The following is an 18514-nucleotide window of genomic DNA, read 5'->3' as shown; positions in this document are numbered from 1 at the left end:
GAGGAAACAGGCACTAAGCAAATAATCCCTTGAAAAAATTTTAAATTATATGGTTATTCCTACAAGGAAAACTGTATTTTCTAATGACTTTTTAAAATTTTTATCAAGCTAAGATTTGTACATGCTTTTCTAACACCCTTGGACTGGCGCATTGTTACTAATGGGAGTGCACTGTATTGTTCAGATGTACTAGATCAGAAAAATGGTTGAGAATCCAGCCTAACACATTTATTTTACAGGCCAAAGAAGTGAAGTGATGTGCTTAAAAGCACACAACCAATAGCTAATATATTTGTACTACAGTCCAGGTATTTTAATTCAGTGCTCAACTTGCTATTCCAAATGGACTCTCTCAATAGAACACATTTACACTCTGTCTGGCTTTCAGAATTGCGATGATTTTCTGCTTCCTTCCTGCTTTATCAAGTAATCATTCCATATTTATTATTGGAAGTATTTATTAATTAATCCACTGTATTCTGCTCATGCCTTGTTCATTGTATCCTCAGTAATCAGATACCCTTTATAATTTATTAACTAAAAAAATCAACTCTATTTTTGTCTTGTGGAGGCCACAAAACTCTCCTTACACATTTATATTTTGTATCTTTTATTACAACATTGGTTAGTAAACTAGGGCCACCAGTTTTTGTAAATAAAATTTTATCAGAATGCAGTCACATCTATTTATTACATATGGTCTAGTCTGCTTTCACCCTACAATGACAGAGTTTAGTAGTTATGATTGAAAAACCATATGATCCACAAAGCCAAACATATTTGCTATGTGTCCTTTTACATTAAAGAGAACATTAGTTCCTTAAAGGCTGGATTTTCTTCATATAAAAGAAGACTGCACTTAGATTACTTAATAACTATCGTTTATTGGGCTAATTATTGTTCAACATTGACATATTCTTAGAGAACACTTCAGGGATTTAAAAAAAGTAATAAAGAATTAATATTTTTTGTATTAGATTCTATGGCTTAGTGGAACATCAAACAGCCTTGAAAGCAGATAGAACTAAGGGTTGACAGCTCTGCCAATTGTTCGCTGTGAGATCTTGGGCAAGTAACTAAATCTGAATCTTCCTTTCCTATTTCATACATTAGATACTAGCACCTCCCATTCAGAGACCTGGAAATAAGGAGAAATCAAATGTATAATATACCCATACTATACTCAGATCACGGTACCCAATATATGGCACTTACTATTTTTATAGAATGCAATATCCTACTGTTCAAATTTGCTTGATACCAATTCAAATAAATAATATCAATAATAAATGATTAAGTACACTGATCTATGTTAGTGCCAATTATTTGAATTAAGTTCTATATTCTATATTGTTTATAGGCTGCTTACTCAAGAAATTTGAACAAATACCCAACTATGGAGGTTGTACGACTTATTACCAGCATTTATTTTGCCAGGTTCTACAACATCATTTAGTAAGCAGAGAGTTTTGAATATTTCCACAAATGTGGCAGCCACTGACTTGGCAGCTTATTAAACTTCTCTTCAAGAAAGAACTGGCCTATTAATCAACCAAATGCCTTTGGATCTGATAACGGGGCCAAGAAGTCAGCTAAGTGCCTTGGGATGGGCCAAAGCCCTGCTCTTTTTGGGCAGCATCCAGCCAATGACTGAGCATGGCACATCCTAAATCCTGGCCATTTCTACTCTACGTGAGACTCCTCGAACAGGCAGTCTTTGCTCTCGAGCTCCTTGTTTGGTTCGCCAAGACCCTGTCACATCTATAGCATAGTCCAAGGCTTTCTAGGCTAGTCTTGCCTTTTCCCTCTTTGCTTTTCAGAGGCTTACTTCTCTCCTCGTAACTTTATTTCAGGGTTTGCTTCCCAGGGAACTCAAACCTGACATAGTAAATAAGAGGATATGATAAAAATTTTGGAAAATGGAAAAAAAACTAGACACAAGATTTACTGATGGGAAAATATTGTAGTTTAAAATGTGAATAAAAACAGCCATAATAAAAACATATCATGGACTCTTTGAATTGTTACAAATAAGTAGAGGTAAATGATCAAGGAAGATTTTTCCAAATATTATATGTTTGGTCCCTTGGTTCAGATGATTACTTCATGCCAATATATAATATAAACACTAATATTAAAATTCTCTGAATATTATACTTCAAGAAATAGCACAATTCACATGTTAGGAATCTATTTTTGTGTGTATCAAGGCCACTGAATGTAGATTCCTTAATCTAGTGTAGCTCTTTAGGCATAATTTTCCATTACCTCCTATAGGGAAATAAGTAATCATTGCATTCATCTATTTATAGTAGAAGATCTTTCAGGTTATCCATTGCACCATGTAAGAAACAGTGTATTTCTACCTCATATGAACTTCATTAGCACACCCTAAACCTTTCAAGAGTGAAGATTTGCAAGCAGCAAAAGGAAACTGCTAGTTTATAGGAGTATTTGAAATAAAAGAATAATGCAAATTACATAATTTTTAACCAGTTATTTTCTTTGCCACTTTCCAGTGCCACATATTTTAGACAACTCTTCTTTTATGATACACATCTTTTGTATGCCTTCTCATTCCTAACCTTTATTACCCTGCTCTTTAACATCCTAGATATTTTGCTTCCAATTCTATAAATGATTTTTGCCTCTTGAAATGAAACTGTCAAATAGGATGATAAGTACTGCTTAAAGTTAAGTGATAGCAACAATATGAATTTTGAGACCTTTCAACTACTTGATTTTGACTGTTACTGATTTTGACAGCACTGGAATGTTCATTTTAAAAATTATTTTCAGTTCTTGAGAGAATTGTACCAACTCAATTTTCAAAATTTATTTTTGATATTATCTCATAACCATTCAGCCTGAACATGACTAGTAATTGAGAATATAAACATCTGGGTTGATTGTGCTTACAAAATGTTACTCTATTTGATTTACCTGAGTGATGTTAAAATAGCTGACTAGCTGAAATTGTGTGGTTTGTATATAGGCCCACATTCAAATATAAGCAAGCTACACTGAGGGAAACCCTGATTAGTAAAGGGAGATATTATATATTTGCTTCTTAAAAACAGTACACACACATATACATATGTGAGGCAGAATGAAAAAATTCCTTAAAATATGTATCTACTTACTTATACCTTGCTTTATTACACAAAAATTTGAAGGCTCTTAAAGGAAAAAGATGTGATAACATAGTACAACATAACTAAAAAATAGACAAAAATAAGAGTAGGGAAATTAGAATAGAGAGTAAAAATAACCTAGATAAGCAATATAAAATAACAATGATGAAATTATTTCAAATGCGGGCATCAACTTACATTTTACATAGTCATTCCAATATAAATACTTAATTAGAAACTACAGTAATAATCATTGTAAGCAGTAAAGTCTAAGACTAAATTGGAATTAATATTTTAAATATATCTTCAGTAAATGGATTAATTCTATATTAAGATTTAGTTAGTTCCACATTCTACTATTCTCAATGATACTAGAAATACAGCCAAGAAGAGAGGTTGCTGGGAATGAGGCATCTCTGCTATATGGGGACACTCTGCTTAATTATCACTGAGTTAAAGTAAGGGACGGAAACCAGCATAGTGTTAATTTGGGTGCTCATAATTAACATGCTATAGAATAATGCAGGAGCAAAATTTTACTACCCACAGTCGCCAGTGTATTAAATTTATGAAACAGTTACTTAAACTATTCCAACATAAACTGACGTCCTTAGTAAAGCTGTTTTTTAGTAAAGCCGTACTGTGGTACCATTAACATACAATAAATAGCACCTATTTCAGTATATAATATGTTAAGTTTTCACATGTGTATCTGTCAAAATATCAATATATCAAAATAACGAACATATAGATCACCCTAAGTTTTCTCATGCTTCTTTGTACTCCTGCTCAATTCTGACCTGCCTTCAGGCACCTTTCTGTCACTATGCATCAGTTTGCATTTCCTAGAGCTTAATATGAGTACTCTTTTTTGTCTGAATTCCTTTACTGAGCATAATTACTTTGAGCTTCATCTATGTTGTAGTGTAAATTGGTAATTCATCCTTTTTATTGCTAAGTAGCATTTCATTATATGGATATACCAGCTTGATGATCCATTCACCAGTTGAGGATATTAGAATTACTTCTGATTTGGGGTGATTACAAGTACATCTGTTTTGAGTATTTGTGTAGATGTCTTTGGACATATGTTCTCATTTGCCTTGGGAAAATATCTAAGTGCAATGGCTGGATCATACAGTAACTATGTATTTAACTTTTTAAGGAACTCTCAACACTTGGCATGATCAGTGTTTTTAATTTTAGCCATTCTATTAAGTAGGCAGTAGTATCTCATTGTGTGTGGGGGGGTGTGTTTTAAGATCTTATTTATCTATTTGAGAGAGAGAGAGAGAGAGAGCGAGAGCGAGAGCGCACGAGCGGAGTGGGGAAGGGAGAGGGAGATAACCTCAAGCAGACTCCGCACCGAGTGAAGAGCTCCATGTGCAGCTTGATCTCACGACCCTGAGATCCTGACCTGAGAGAAAACCAAGAGTCGGACCCTTAACTGACTGAGCCACCCAGGTGCCCCTCTCATGGTGGTTGTAACTTGCATTTCCCTAATGATTAATACTGGTAAGCATCTTTTTGTGTGGTTATTTGCCATCCATAGATCAACCATGGTAAAGTTTCTGTTTAAATTCTTTGCTCATTTTTATTGAGTTGCTTGTTTTCTTTTTCAGTTTTGAGAGTTCTTTATTTCTTCTGGATACAAACCCTTCATCATATATATGGTTTGCATATACCTAGTCTAAGGCATATTTTTTTATTAAAAGTATTTTTGAAGAGCAGAAACTTTTAATTTTGATAAAGTCAAATTCATCAATGTTTCTTTTATGGATTGTGATTTTGAAATCAAACATATGAAATTTTGCCTAAACCGAAGTCACATATATTTATCTCCTATTTTTCTTCTAGTTGTTTTATAGTTATAACTCCTATTTAGGTTAGGACCACTTAATTTCTGTATATGGTACAAAGTTTGGATTAGAGTTGTTTTTTTTTTTTTGCATATGGATATCCCATGGTTTCAGCATCATTCATTGAAAAGATTATCTTTTTTCCCCTGAATTTCCTTTGTACCTTTGACAGAATTACTTGTCCATCTGTTCTGTAGTCTGTTACACTGATTTTTTTTTTAATCTTTATGACAATGCCACACTGTCTTCATTACTGTAGCTTTCAAATAAGACCGCAATTCAATTAGTGTTTTAGAAATGGTTTTGTCTATACTAGGTCTTTTGCATTTTGCACATGAATTTTAGAATCAGCGTGATTAAATTAATACAAAAAGCCTTGTGGGGATTTTGATTGTTATTGCACTTAATGTACAGATACATTTGGTGAGAGCTATAACAATATTGAGTTTTCAAACTAATAAGACATATTTGTTCATTTATTTGTCTTCTTTACTTTATTTAGCAAAATTTTGTGTTTTTAGCGTAGAGGTCATTCATGTATCTTTTGGACTGATCTCTAAGTATTTAACATTTTTTGATGCTACTGTAATTTTTTTTTAATTTTCAATTCTTGACTATTCTTTGCTACTTTGTGATGGGAGACAATTTTCCATAAGTCACTTGATTTTCAGCATGTCTGGTGAACAGAGGCAATGACTGCCTTTGCTCTGGACTATATTTTGAAAGATATTTGTATAGCAACAATCTTGGGTTATAGAGTCTGTCTCCTCCACAGCAAAGGAAAAAGATGTGCTTATTGTCCAGTATAATAAAGAAAATGTCTCCCTTTGGGATAAAATTTAAAGAAGCTTACTGCTCATTATGAAATATTTAGGTTCTCTAAGCTTGTGGTTCCTCTCCTGCAATGCAACTGATTATATGTACAGGATTCACCTGGTCCTCTTCACAACACCCTTTGGGAATCAGGGGCTCAGGGGACTCATACAAATGCCTTTGTCTCTGTCTTCTTCTCTGACTTAGGAATCCTGTGTTTCTACCAACATCCATGAAAGTGAGCTTACAAATAGGGTAAAATTTCAGACCCTTCACCAGTTTTTGAAAATATAGAGAAATACAATTATTTTTTGTATAATGGTCTTATATCTTGCAACCTTGCTAAATTCACTTGTCCGTTAGAGATAATGCGTTGACTGCATCTAATTTTCAACATGGACAGTCATACTGTGAATATCATTTTATTTATTATATATCTTGCCTCATTATGCTACATAAAATCTCCAGTACAATAATAAATAAAATTGATATGTGACATCGTTGTCTGTCCCCACTCTTATGCAAGAGGTCAGATGCTGTGAATTTTACCTTATTGGATGAATATTTTTGTATCCTTAGAAATATTCTTGAGCTTTGTCCTAGGACTGTTACTTGGAAACAATTTGATTGCTTCAGGTCTTTGAAGATTTTTTAGGTAGGAGTGGAACATTCTAGGATAAGCATTCCCACTACTGAGGTAAGATCCTTTTCGGTGTTCTATCCAATGGCCATGGAGAGGTAGCTGGTGGGAATCAGTACTGTTAGTGCTGTGTGAGTGTCAGGAACTGTCGTCCTATTTCATCCTACTAAATGATTCTTATTCTACACATCAGTAGTTTCCCTACATACATATGCTGACCAATTCTTCCTCCCATACTTTAGGGGATTCCTCTGCTAATTTCTGTGTCTGCACTCTGTGCATCTCTCTCCTCTGCATTGCTTTGCTCTGTGCACCGAGGCCACCTTGCTGTCCTTTGACCCTGAGCTCTGTTCCTCTCAACTGAGACAGTCTTCTGAACACCACCTGGATTCCACTATCTAGTTCCATAGCCTGGAAACTCTCCCAAAACAGGAAACTGGGACAATTTCCAGGCTCATTTCTCTTTGTTTCCTGACTCTCAGGTTTACTACCTTTTGTTTCTTGCTGTCCAGTGTCATGAAAATCATTGTTTTATATGCTTTCTCCAATTGTTGGTGGGTTTAGGTGGGAGGATAAATCTGACCCCTATTATTTACATTGTGGTTGGAAGCAGAAGACACATCAATATATTTTGATATGCTATACTTTAACATACTGAAAAGCAGTAAGATTCTATTAAGAATATAGAACTGATCACATTTATAGAGGACAAGTTGCTTACATTTTCATAATTTATATACTGACAACTCCCACTGCATATGACATATATGCACACATATAATTTCACCCAAAGTTTTAAAAATTATATAAATTATACCAAAGTATGAAGTTTTAATTGGATCTGTGGCTTCCCATTTTTCTTCGGATATTTATAAAGATTCATTTGAATATAACATTATGCCTATTTTTATATTACTAAGATAGTATTTAGACTTTATAATTAAACACTCATTTTTACTTATATTGAAATGCATACCTTCAAATTCTTAGGTAAGATGAAAATAAGGCTAATACTGAGTACACTTAGGAAATGCATGATTAAATAAGTTTATATCCCAACATGGACTTTAGTTAAATAGGGTGAATAACAGGCAAAGCTAGTTAAGTACAAGTACTATTGTATTCGTGTAGATCAGAAGAGAAGAAACATAAAGGACATAAAGGGAAAGAAGGGAAAGACAAAGAGAAAGAAACTGAAGGTAAAAAAGGCTAAAGGAAGGAGCAACCTGAAGAAGAGTAATGTTTAAATCCATTAGTAGCAATGGTCCAGTATGGCCAGGACAGGCTGAGACTAACTTTGATAGGGCTGTCTGTGAAAATGGATACAGATTAGGGCTTGAATTTTATTCTTTATTCATTCAATAAATCTTTGTTTACTGTTTACTATATTCCAGGTATATAAAAAAAATTTACTATATTCCAGAGGGCAGCAAACTATGAACAATGCTTATTTTTGTACAGCCTATGATCTAAGAAGAGTTTTTACATTTTTGAAGGTTAAAAAAAAAGGATATGTAATAGAGATGGTATGGGTTGCAAAGCTTAAAATATTTGCTATTTGGTCATTACTGAAAAGTCTGTCAATCCATGGTTTAAGATATGGGGAATACAACAGTATAAAAGAAAAAGAATGGGGGAGAGAAGACTTTGCCCTTATGGAGCTGATATTCTAGTAAGAAGAATACAGATAAACAATAAATAAGTGAAATATATAGTTCTGAGATGGTATGTAGAGATTTAGAATAAGGAGGGGAAATTGGACTGCTAGAGATGAGGTTCAGACTGCTTTACGGCCCATATAGCAAAATGAGGAGGATAGTCTTAGGATGAGGAATGATTTGATTCCTCAGAAAAGCTGTACTTTTTGAGGTGATAAAGGTCATAAATAGATAGCAGCAGGCTGAGATGGTCATTTTGATTGTGATTGTGGTGTTGTGGTGGGGATAGTGAAGGGAGTGGTGTATTAACTCAAGTCCCATGTTCTGGAGCTCTTAACTCTCCTGCCAGCGGTAAGGTGAATACTAGAAGAGGGGGTGGTCTTACTGCATTACCCAGAGCTTCTGGCTCCCTCTGGAAAAGCAAAGATATTTGGAACAAGGAAGCTGTGTATTCATGGCTGGGTTTGGAGAAGGTTTACCTGAAAGAACTGTGGAGAGAAAAGTGGAGGAAGGAAGCACCACAGCAGGATCCTTGGAATGACAAGAGTTCTAAGATTAGGCATTTCCTGATACTAGCAGTATATCAGGAGAGACCACTGACAAGTACAACATTCTAGAAGTTGAATAAATATGTAACAGGAAACAAAGTTACTCCTATTGCTAGCATCATAACATAAGAAACACCATACCAAGTCAAATCATATTCACCCATATTGTTTTTGTTAAAATGTTTGTTAAGCACCTACTATGCGCCAGCACTGTTCTAAGAACTGAAAATACAGTAGTGTGCAAGAAACTATGGATAAATCTCTCATGAAATTTACATTTGAATGCTGTAGGTAATTTCAGATTATTCCATGTGCTGTGTTGGAAGTTGTGGTTTCCATGTGCAATTTGGAAGGTACTACTTTTTTTTTAATTTTACATTTTTTAAAAATTTTATTATGTTATATGAATCACCATACATTACATCATCAGTTTTTGATGTAGTGTTCCATGATTCATTGTTTGTGCATAACACCCAGTGCCCCATTCAGTACGTGCCCTCTTTAATACCCATCACCGGGCTAACCCATCCCCCCCACCCCCCTCCCCTCCACTTTAAAGAGGATGGGCAGAGGGACATTCTGAGGAGGTGCCTTTTCTGTTGGCTGTTGCAAAATGAAAAGGAGCTTACCCGTTCCACAAGTGAATGGGTGAGAGGAGCAAAATGAATGAAAGTGAGAAGGCCCTACGGCAATAAAAAGAGCTGTCAGAACACTGATTTATGACTATGGCAGTTTTTGCTCAGGCAGTTTTGTCAGAGAGCACTAAGGATCCTGTGGTGGGATGGTGCCTCCTGGGATGGCCTTCAAGCTGAAAGCTACCTTGGGCTTATTCTTCCTTTGTTTCTGTTGCTACTGCTCACAGGACCAACGAAGAGTGTAGGGGAGGGTAATTTCCTTCCAAATATCATGCCCCTAAGATTCAGAATCTTTATATGGTATCCTTTCTTTGTCCACAGTGGTACAATGCATGTCCACTTCATTTATATGCTTATTGTAGACAGCAGGAGGGCAATAAATTACCAATAACCATACTAGTAATAGCAATAGCTGAGATTTATCAAAAACTTGTATGTGCCAAGCACCTCACATGTAGTAATTAATTTAGTCCTCAAGCTAATCCTGAAATGGGGAGTAATACTAACCCCATTCCCAGATGGAGAAACTGAGACAAAGAGAATTAAGTGATTTGCCCAGTTCATACAGCTATTAACTGTTCAAAACTGGCAGTATGATTGCAGAATCCTTATGTGCTTAAAACTAATGTCTACACCCTCCTCTTTCCTCCAGGAACAATCTGTAAAGATAAAATAAATCCCAGGTATACACTTTCATTTTATATGGATAGTTTGTATCTCACTTAAAATATTTCAAGTGTTTCTCATACTCTATTGTTTTCATTATCCTCATCATTACTATAAATTCATCTAGTTTGAATCTGGGAATAATTGCTTTTTTGAGGTGTTAAGATCCCCTTTTCTTTCCTTCTACCTCTATGCCTGTTTAAACTTCTTTTCAGCTCTTTAAGTTCTTGGCTAATACAGTCAATCAATCAATCAATCAGTCAATCAGTTGATATGTTCTGCACTCTAGTTCTCAGTTTCAGCTCAAATATCTTTTTTTGTTTGTTTCAAGTTTTTATTTAAATCCTAGTTAGTTAATATACAGTATAATATTGGTTTCAGGAGTAAAATTCAGTGATTCATCACTTACATGTAACACCCAGTGCTCATCACAAGTGCCCTCCTTAATGCCCATCCCCCATTTAGCCCATCCCCCCTCCCTCCATCAGCCCTCAGTTTGTTCTCTATAGTAAAATGTCAATCCCTGGTTTAAGATAGGGGAAATACAACAGTATTTCCTCTCTCTTTTTTTTTTTTTTTTGCTTCCCCTATGTTCATCTGTTTTGTGTCTTAAATTTGTTTTTATCTGACTTATTTCACTTAGCATAATACACTCTAGCTCCATCCACATCATTGCAAATGGCAAAATTTCATTCTTTTTGATGGCTGAGTAATATTCTGCTACACACACACACACACACACACACACACACACACACACACACACACCCCACATCTCCTTTATCCATCCATCAGTTGATGGACATTTGGGCTGTTTCCATAACTTGGCTATTGCTGATAATGCTGCTATAAACATCAGGGTGCATGTGCCCCTCTGAATCAGTATTTCTGTATCCTTGGGTAAATATCAATTGCTGAGTTGTAGGGTAGTTCTATCCTATATCTTTTCCTCACAATTCTGTCAGTCCTCCAACTCAATCTCTTTCTTTTCCCTGTGTTTCCCCCCACAGATTTATGACTTACTGTTTTGAAGCAAGTTTTGAGGATGGAATACCAAGCACTTGACTAAGTTCACTTTTTAAAAAAATATATCTTATTTATTTATTAGAGAGAGAGAGAAAGCACAAGAAGGGGGAGGAGTAGAGGAAAGAGAGAGGGAGAAACAGACTCCCTGCTGAGCATGGAGCCCAATAAAAGGCTCAATCTCAGGACTGTGAGATCATGACCTTAGCTGAAGTCAGCCACTTAACTGACTGAGCCACCCAGATGCCCCGAATAAGTTCATTTTACCAGGTAATCTTACTTTTGCATGCCAGGCAGTTAGTATTTGTGCAATTAAAATTTGTCACTTAGATAAATAACAACCAATAAATTTTATTGGGTGAAATTAATTGGGTGAATTTTTTTCCTACTCATGAGTTTTCCTTGCCTTTATGAGCAATTTCTTAGTTTACTGGAAACTAACAAACTTACTAAATCAAGTAAAGCTTAAGAGATTATACCGTATATGAAAATAAGTAAAATAGATTTCATTTTATAAAAATAGCAAGTAACTCCAAATACTCTAAAAAAAAAAAAACATAAAACTCAAAAACCTTTGGTTAGTGGAAAAATGGCTTTTTATTATCAATTTGTTCATTCATTTCTTTTCATATTTTAAGCCAAATCTAAAAAATTCTAAGAAATAACACAATGCCTTCTAAATTTGACTTATATATGAGAACGCCATATAAGAAAACATAAATTAGAGTTAAACATTATCATTGACTTTACTTCATTTATATTTCTTTTTTTTCCTTTTCACTTATATTTCTAGTCAACATATGCATTTCCTTTCATAAGATGAATTAGCTACCTAACCTCACTCAACAGGTTTTACTTATTCATCTCTATGTGTGCTATAGAGCCCTGGACAAAATGACCAAAATACAACAGAGCAAGACATGGGAAAAATTCCTTACCTTTAAAGAAGACAAAATTCCCATCACTGTTTTCATAAACTGCATCGATACTAGGAGGCAAGCCCCGCCAGAAGTAAGTAATTTGCATGGGGTATCCATCCATCACCCTGTTGTTTCTCACTCGCCAAAACCACTGGTCCTGCAAACCAAGCAAAAGCATCTCTCAACAAACATGCAGGCCTCCATGGCATTTCCCTGTGCAATGGTGTAACCCTTCTAAAACTAAACTAGTATCATTTTCACTGTCTCACACCAAAACCATCAAAGAAACAGCTAATCAACTTGCTTACAGTGATCACAATTGTTTTTGTAGCTAACTGCCCAATCTTTAATCCATACAATGTGATTAAAAGATAATATAAAAATATTTAACTTTAGCATTTTACATTATCTCCAGGGTTTTTAGATGGAAAAAAACAGAAGTAGCACAGACAAATCACTCCCAGATTTGTGGATGAAGTCAGTATTCCTGAATAAGAGAGCAGCATTGGACTTGTATACATTCACAGACATATACAGGATCTCCACACCTAAAATGGTAGGGATGGAATAAAGAGGCCATCCCTCCGGCTATGCCCACATTATACCCATCATCCCCTGTAATTGTAAGTAGTGTCCTCTTTCACCCTCAAATATATTTTGGTTTGGATGATAAATTATATGGTCACCCTAAATGAACAAAGTTATCTTGAAAAAAATCATCACAGTGATTCCAGTCTGGGTCGACTGCCTCTCCTATATGCTCTCACAATATCCTGACTTTACTCAATCATAGCATCAGTCATTTTATGTAAAAAGTGTCTACTCTTATCTCTAATGAAAACACATGACTTGCCCCATAGCAAGTATTTATAAATGTTGAATTAATCATTAGCTTGCATACAATATGTTTCACCATAAATTCTTATTAATGGCAAAAAAAAATAATTTCCAAAAAAATGTTATACCTGATGACATTCAGTTATTTTCTGTGGAAAATTTCAGAATAAAGACTATCCAAAGTGCTTTAGTATTAGAAAAACTTGGTATATTTTAAAATATACTATTTCACTTCATTTCAAAATTTTGTATTTACAAACAACATTTCACTTGGAGATCATATATTTGTACTACTTAGATAAGTCTGTTTCACAAAAATACTTCCAATTTCCCCTACTTAGACATTAATGAGTGATTTACTGTAGGGCTTTCCCAATCTTTTGGCTTACAATAGTTTAGCCTGACTAGATTTTCTAGGATTTGCGAGTTATTCATATAGTCATTCACACACACACAATCAACTGGGGATTCTTGGATTTCAAGTGAAATGATAAAAATGAACCTTTTCCTGTCTAAACCAATCCGAATATAAAAATTTTCTTAGGAATCTCTGGATAGTTGTACTTCATTCTAGTTATCCTGAGCTGTCTTCTCTAGGAACTTTTTTTATAAAAAGAAGGAAGTAGCTTCATTAACAGCTCTAAGTTTGTATCCTATTCTTGCTCTGTCCCTTAATAACGGTTATCCTGGTCAAGATACTAGTCATTGAGTTGTTACAAACTAATAACTGACTCATAGTATAAATACTGTCTTATTTTACTTTATTTTATTTTTATGTAGGCTCCAGGCCCAGTGGAACCCAGTGCAGGGCTTGAACTCAAAACCCTGAGATGAAGACCTGAGCTAAGATCAAGAGTCGGACACTTAACGGACCGAGCCACCCAGGCGCCCCTAATTACTGGTTTTAGGACTTTCTCCTCAGAAAGCCTGGCACACAGTTGGCTGTTATTATCGTTGAAATTATATTGAAACTAGTTATTTTACTTTCCTTCACAATCCTGTTGAAGGTTTTAGCTGCTGTTCTTTGTTCCCTCTTCAGACTTAAGCCATATTATGGCTCTAGCCATGCATCTCTTTCCTACCAGTATCTTATGTTATTAACCTTTTCTTGATAATTTTTATGGTGCCAGCTAACCTGGAATTAATACATATCTTGATTCACATATAGCAGACACATTAAACTGATCTTAAAATACAAAGGTACTCTATGAAAAAAATTGATCCAGGAAAATTAACATGGGCATGAAGATCCAGGGCTTACTGCTAATAGTATGTGAGCAGATGATATTCTGATCTGATAATTTATTTATTTTTATTTTTTTATAGATTTACTTATTTATTTATTTGAGAGAGAGAGAGAGAGAACATGGCAGGGAAGGGCGGAGGAAGAGGGAGAGAGAAACCCAAGCAGACTCTGCATTGAGTGTGGAGCCCGACACAGAACTCCATCCCAGGACTGCAAGACCATGACCTGGGCCAAAACCAAGAGACAGAGGCTTAACCAACTGTACCACCTAGGTGCCCCTATTCTGATAATTTAAAAGAAAGCCAGCATCTTTTTGTTGAACTATGAGAGCTTTTAACTGGGTAGTAAAACTATGTCACTCTCTACCTAAAATACTGTTGTTGGTTTTTTTAAAGATTTATTTATTTTAGAGAGAAAGAGAGCATGAGTGGGAGGGGCAGAGGGAGAGGGAGACAGAAACTCAAGCAGACTCCATGCTGAGTGCAGAGCCCAATGCAGGGCTTCATCTCAAGACCCTGAGATCAGGACCCGAGCCGAAAACAATCAGATGCTTAACCGATGTGCCACCCAGGTGCCCCTCCACATAAAATATTCTTCAGTTATTGTAATAGATATCCAAAAATTATAAAAAATGGACTCGGACAAAGAAATAACTGACCATCATTATTAATGGAACAATGAAACTGAAAGCTCTCTGAGCTGAAAGGTCAGAAAAAAATCAGGTAAAAAAAAAAAGCCTGAACTATATTCCAGTTTTTCTCAGAGAAGCACTTCACATTGTTCTATCTCCCTAATACTGAGACAAGGCCAGTGGCTTCTTTGGGACAGACATATGCTGCTGTGTGAAGATAGGAACACAATCTCAACTTGCCACTAATATAGGAAGAAATGGAAATTTTGCCTCGAGATAGGCGTAGTCAATTTGCAAAAATTCAGAGAGTAGTATGGAATCATAGGTGAATTCAGAATGATTTCTGATTGACAGCAGCCTTGGTGGAGAGTGATATAAATCGTCAATATTCAGGTTGTGCTTCTATTCAACTTATCCACACCTTCTCAGAGTGGTAGAAAGCAATGGTACAAATAATTCAGCAAGCACTCTGTCACAGAGGCTGTAAACATATCGCAGGCACTCTAGATTGCCATTTCAGAAATCGAGCTTGTGAACGATTCATAGGGAGAGGATATTTAAAATGCTCTTTAAGTCTCTATGCAAATTTTCCTTCTAAGTGAAACCTCCTCTGACCACACTATCTAAAATTGAATTCCCTCACTCCACCCACCCACATGTGCTTTCAATCTCACCCTCCCTTGCTTTATTCCCCTTCACCATGTTGATCACTGTTTAACACAGTACACGTTTCATTTATTGTTCATTCTCTCTCCACTAGAATATAAGCTCCACAATGGCAAAGATATCTGTCTTTGTTCATTTGTGGTTCCCCATTTCCAGAAAAATGTCTTGCACATGGTAGAAGCTTACTAAATATTTCTTGAAAGGAAACACATTTAAGGAGGAAAGGACAAAGTAAAGGTAAGTTATCCTTTTAGAAGTCAAAAGCTATGCAGATGTCACAAGAATACACAAGTTCCACTTGAACAGGCAGATGTTTAGTATCTATTCCATTATTTAGAAAGGTATGATATATAAAGGTCTTTGAACCATGCAGGAAAAAAAAATTGTTTCACCCTTCCAAACAACGTAGGTTTTGTTTTGGCCTTCGGTGTAAAGGGAAAGAAAGAAGAATCTGAGCTCTAAATCTGTTGTTTCTATCTTGCTACTGGCCTTTTTTTGGCTACCACCCTTATAAAAGGGGGTGGGAGGGGTGGAAACATACCCTAAAAATAGTCAAAACTAGCACATTTGCAAAATCAACTCATGAAAAAAATAGTGCTTAAAAACTATCAAAGAGGAATTCCTACTTAAACCCCAATATTTCACTTTAGATACAAGTTTACACAGATTTTTCTTTCCATGTAGCATGGGTCCCAGGCAGACCACTTTGTTCACAAAGATAACAAATACACAGAGTACTGCAGGGTGTACACCAGGAGACAATAACATACAAGAGAAATTGGTTTGCTTTTTTAAATTCCCTTTAAAATTCTGTCTTAATACAGGCATATCGTTTGCTGACAAGTCTAGAGAACAAGTATCCTCCTGCTGTCTGAATACAAAGATCGGTTATGGATCTACGCTCAGGAGAGGGTGCTATTTTCAGACTTCTTTTTAGAAGCCAGTTAGTAGACCTGATCTACTTTTACTTCTCTTCTAATATATGTATTTGTTATTTAACCAAAAACTTGATGTGAATCTGTGAATGCCTCACGTGTCCAAGCTGAACATTTCCAGAAGGCATCAGTTGCTCTCTCAGCCCTCGCCTGCCATGCCACTGTGGGCTTCCTCCAGTCTTCCCCACCTCGGAAATAGCATCTCAAAACTCTTGATTCCTTGCCATCATCACTGTCACCATCCTACTCCGAGCCACCACTGTAGCTCACAGACTGCAGTGCCAACTCAAAGCTACCGATTTGCCTCCTACTGCATCTAAAATGGAATTTGAACTCGGTCCTTGTCTCCAGCCCCTGCACATCCATTCCAGGTCCCTTTTGTGCTCATGACGCTCTACCTAGTCTCTAGATACGGTATTTAGAGATGCAGTTTCCTGCTATCAACAACCTTCTTTCAAATGTTTCACCGAAAACTTGGGCATGCATGTTGCATTGCTTTCTCTCTCTCTCTTACATGCACACAGAGAAAATACAGGTAAGCACTTACAATTGTTAAATCTAGATATAAAGGGTGTATGTATTCATTCTTCCAACTTTTCTGTATTTTTGAAATTTTTTATAATAAAATTTTAAAAGTATATACTCAAGTTTAAAAAAACCTGAAAATACATAGGCAATCCCTTTATGATAAAATATTATTATATTATCACTAAGTATTTGCAATGGTTAAATAGTATTCTGGCTAGCAAATGTAAGATTAGTAAGCCTCCATTTGAGCCATTTATTTTTATTTTATTTTTTTAAAGATTTATTTATTCATTTGAGAGATGGGGAGGGGCAGAGAGAATCTTCAAGTAGACTCCCCACTGAGCACAGAGCCAGGCTTGGGCTGGATGCCAGGACCCCTGCAGTCATGACCTGAGCAGAAACCAAGAGTAGAAACTGACTAAGCCACCCAGGCACCCCCATTTAAATTTGTTACTGTAAATAATGCTACAACCAACATCTTTATGCTTTAAAAAAGAAACAAAACTATGTCCGTGCCATTTAATTAAGTGTAATTCATGCTCCATTCAAAAGTAGCATATGTGAACTGAAAATAAAGAAATCACACCTTATAAAACCATACAAATATATTATAAACGTACTAATTTGATATCACACTATTGTATTCAAATTTACTGCCTGTACCAAGAATTATATTGTAGTATTTAAAGAAAGAAAACAAGGCCATTTACATTTAATTAGCTGTATTTCTTTTTCAACACTGGGAAAGAAAAAGTAAAATTATAACTTGGAGGAAAAAAAAATTCTAAGGGATGCTTAATCGATGTATCTGGCAAAGACAATGCCATTCTGGGAAGCTTTCATTATCTTATCAAAAGAGCTGACACAAACTGGGTTTTGGTATATAAACTTTAGGAGAAAACCTGTTCAAAGCAACCACTAAAATACACATTCTCACTAAGACAGTCATGAATTTCTGCAATGATTTTTCAGGCACAATTTTCAGGGCTCATCACAATTTTCAAAGATTAACCAGATGTAATTCTGGGAGAAATAATGCTGCAGTACATCTCAACAGATCTGAAGGGGAGCAGAATATGCCATCCCAAAATGTGCCACTTTGGCATGTGGATATTTTGAGCTGAAGGCAATCAAGACCCAGCAGGTTCAAGAAAAAAATTTACTTCCCCCTGAACTACCTAGATAGGAGGCCTGGTGGAGAAATAGAGCTATTACCAGAGATAACTTTTTATCGGAACAACCAGTATGTATGGCAGGGCAAACATCTAATTACCAAACATCTGCTTTTCTTATGTCCCGTGAATTACCCTCTTCCCCTTTGAAGACCCAGGTTCCTATCCCATTCCTTAGCTCATGATGGCATATAAGCCTCAACTGCCTGGCTTGCCTTTGGGTCTTCTATTTTATTGGGCTCCATACATATGGAACTAAATTTACTTTTCTCCTGTTAATCTGTCTTATGTCAGTTTAATTGTTAGACCAGCCAAAGAACCTACAAGGAAAAAAGGAAAATTCTTCCACCTCTATGGGTCAAATCACTTTGGATAGTGTCTACATTTTTGAAAAATGTTCAAAACACAGATTCACGATAATAGGGGAAGGAAGTAACATATTAACAGGTGACTCTTCTAAATCATTTCAAAACTCACAATTCTGGAATATTCCTTAATGTCTGACTAGTTTCAAGGAAGAATGAAATGTAAATTATTTTATTTTTTGTAAATTATTTTAATAAATAAAATATATTTGTGTTTCAAAGGAAGGGAGATATGGCA

The 18514-nt window shown here is 35.6% G+C and overlaps 1 protein-coding gene across 1 annotated transcript in view; it reads right to left on the bottom strand.

The window, feature by feature from the left end:
- The window catches only part of MMP16 (matrix metallopeptidase 16), a 269059-nt gene that overhangs the window by 23041 nt on the left and 227504 nt on the right, over positions 1-18514 (bottom strand). The window contains exon 7 of the mRNA XM_028112264.2: positions 11915-12053. Within this exon, the coding sequence (XP_027968065.1) occupies positions 11915-12053 (139 nt within the window). The remainder of the gene's footprint in view (positions 1-11914; positions 12054-18514) is intronic.

The sequence above is a fragment of the Eumetopias jubatus genome, unplaced genomic scaffold (assembly GCF_037043125.1).
Source record: "Eumetopias jubatus isolate StellerSeaLion01/CBP00866 unplaced genomic scaffold, mEumJub1_p1.0 scaffold_4, whole genome shotgun sequence".
Lineage (NCBI taxonomy): Eukaryota > Metazoa > Chordata > Mammalia > Carnivora > Otariidae > Eumetopias > Eumetopias jubatus.
This window is presented reverse-complemented; position numbering and strand designations above follow the sequence as displayed.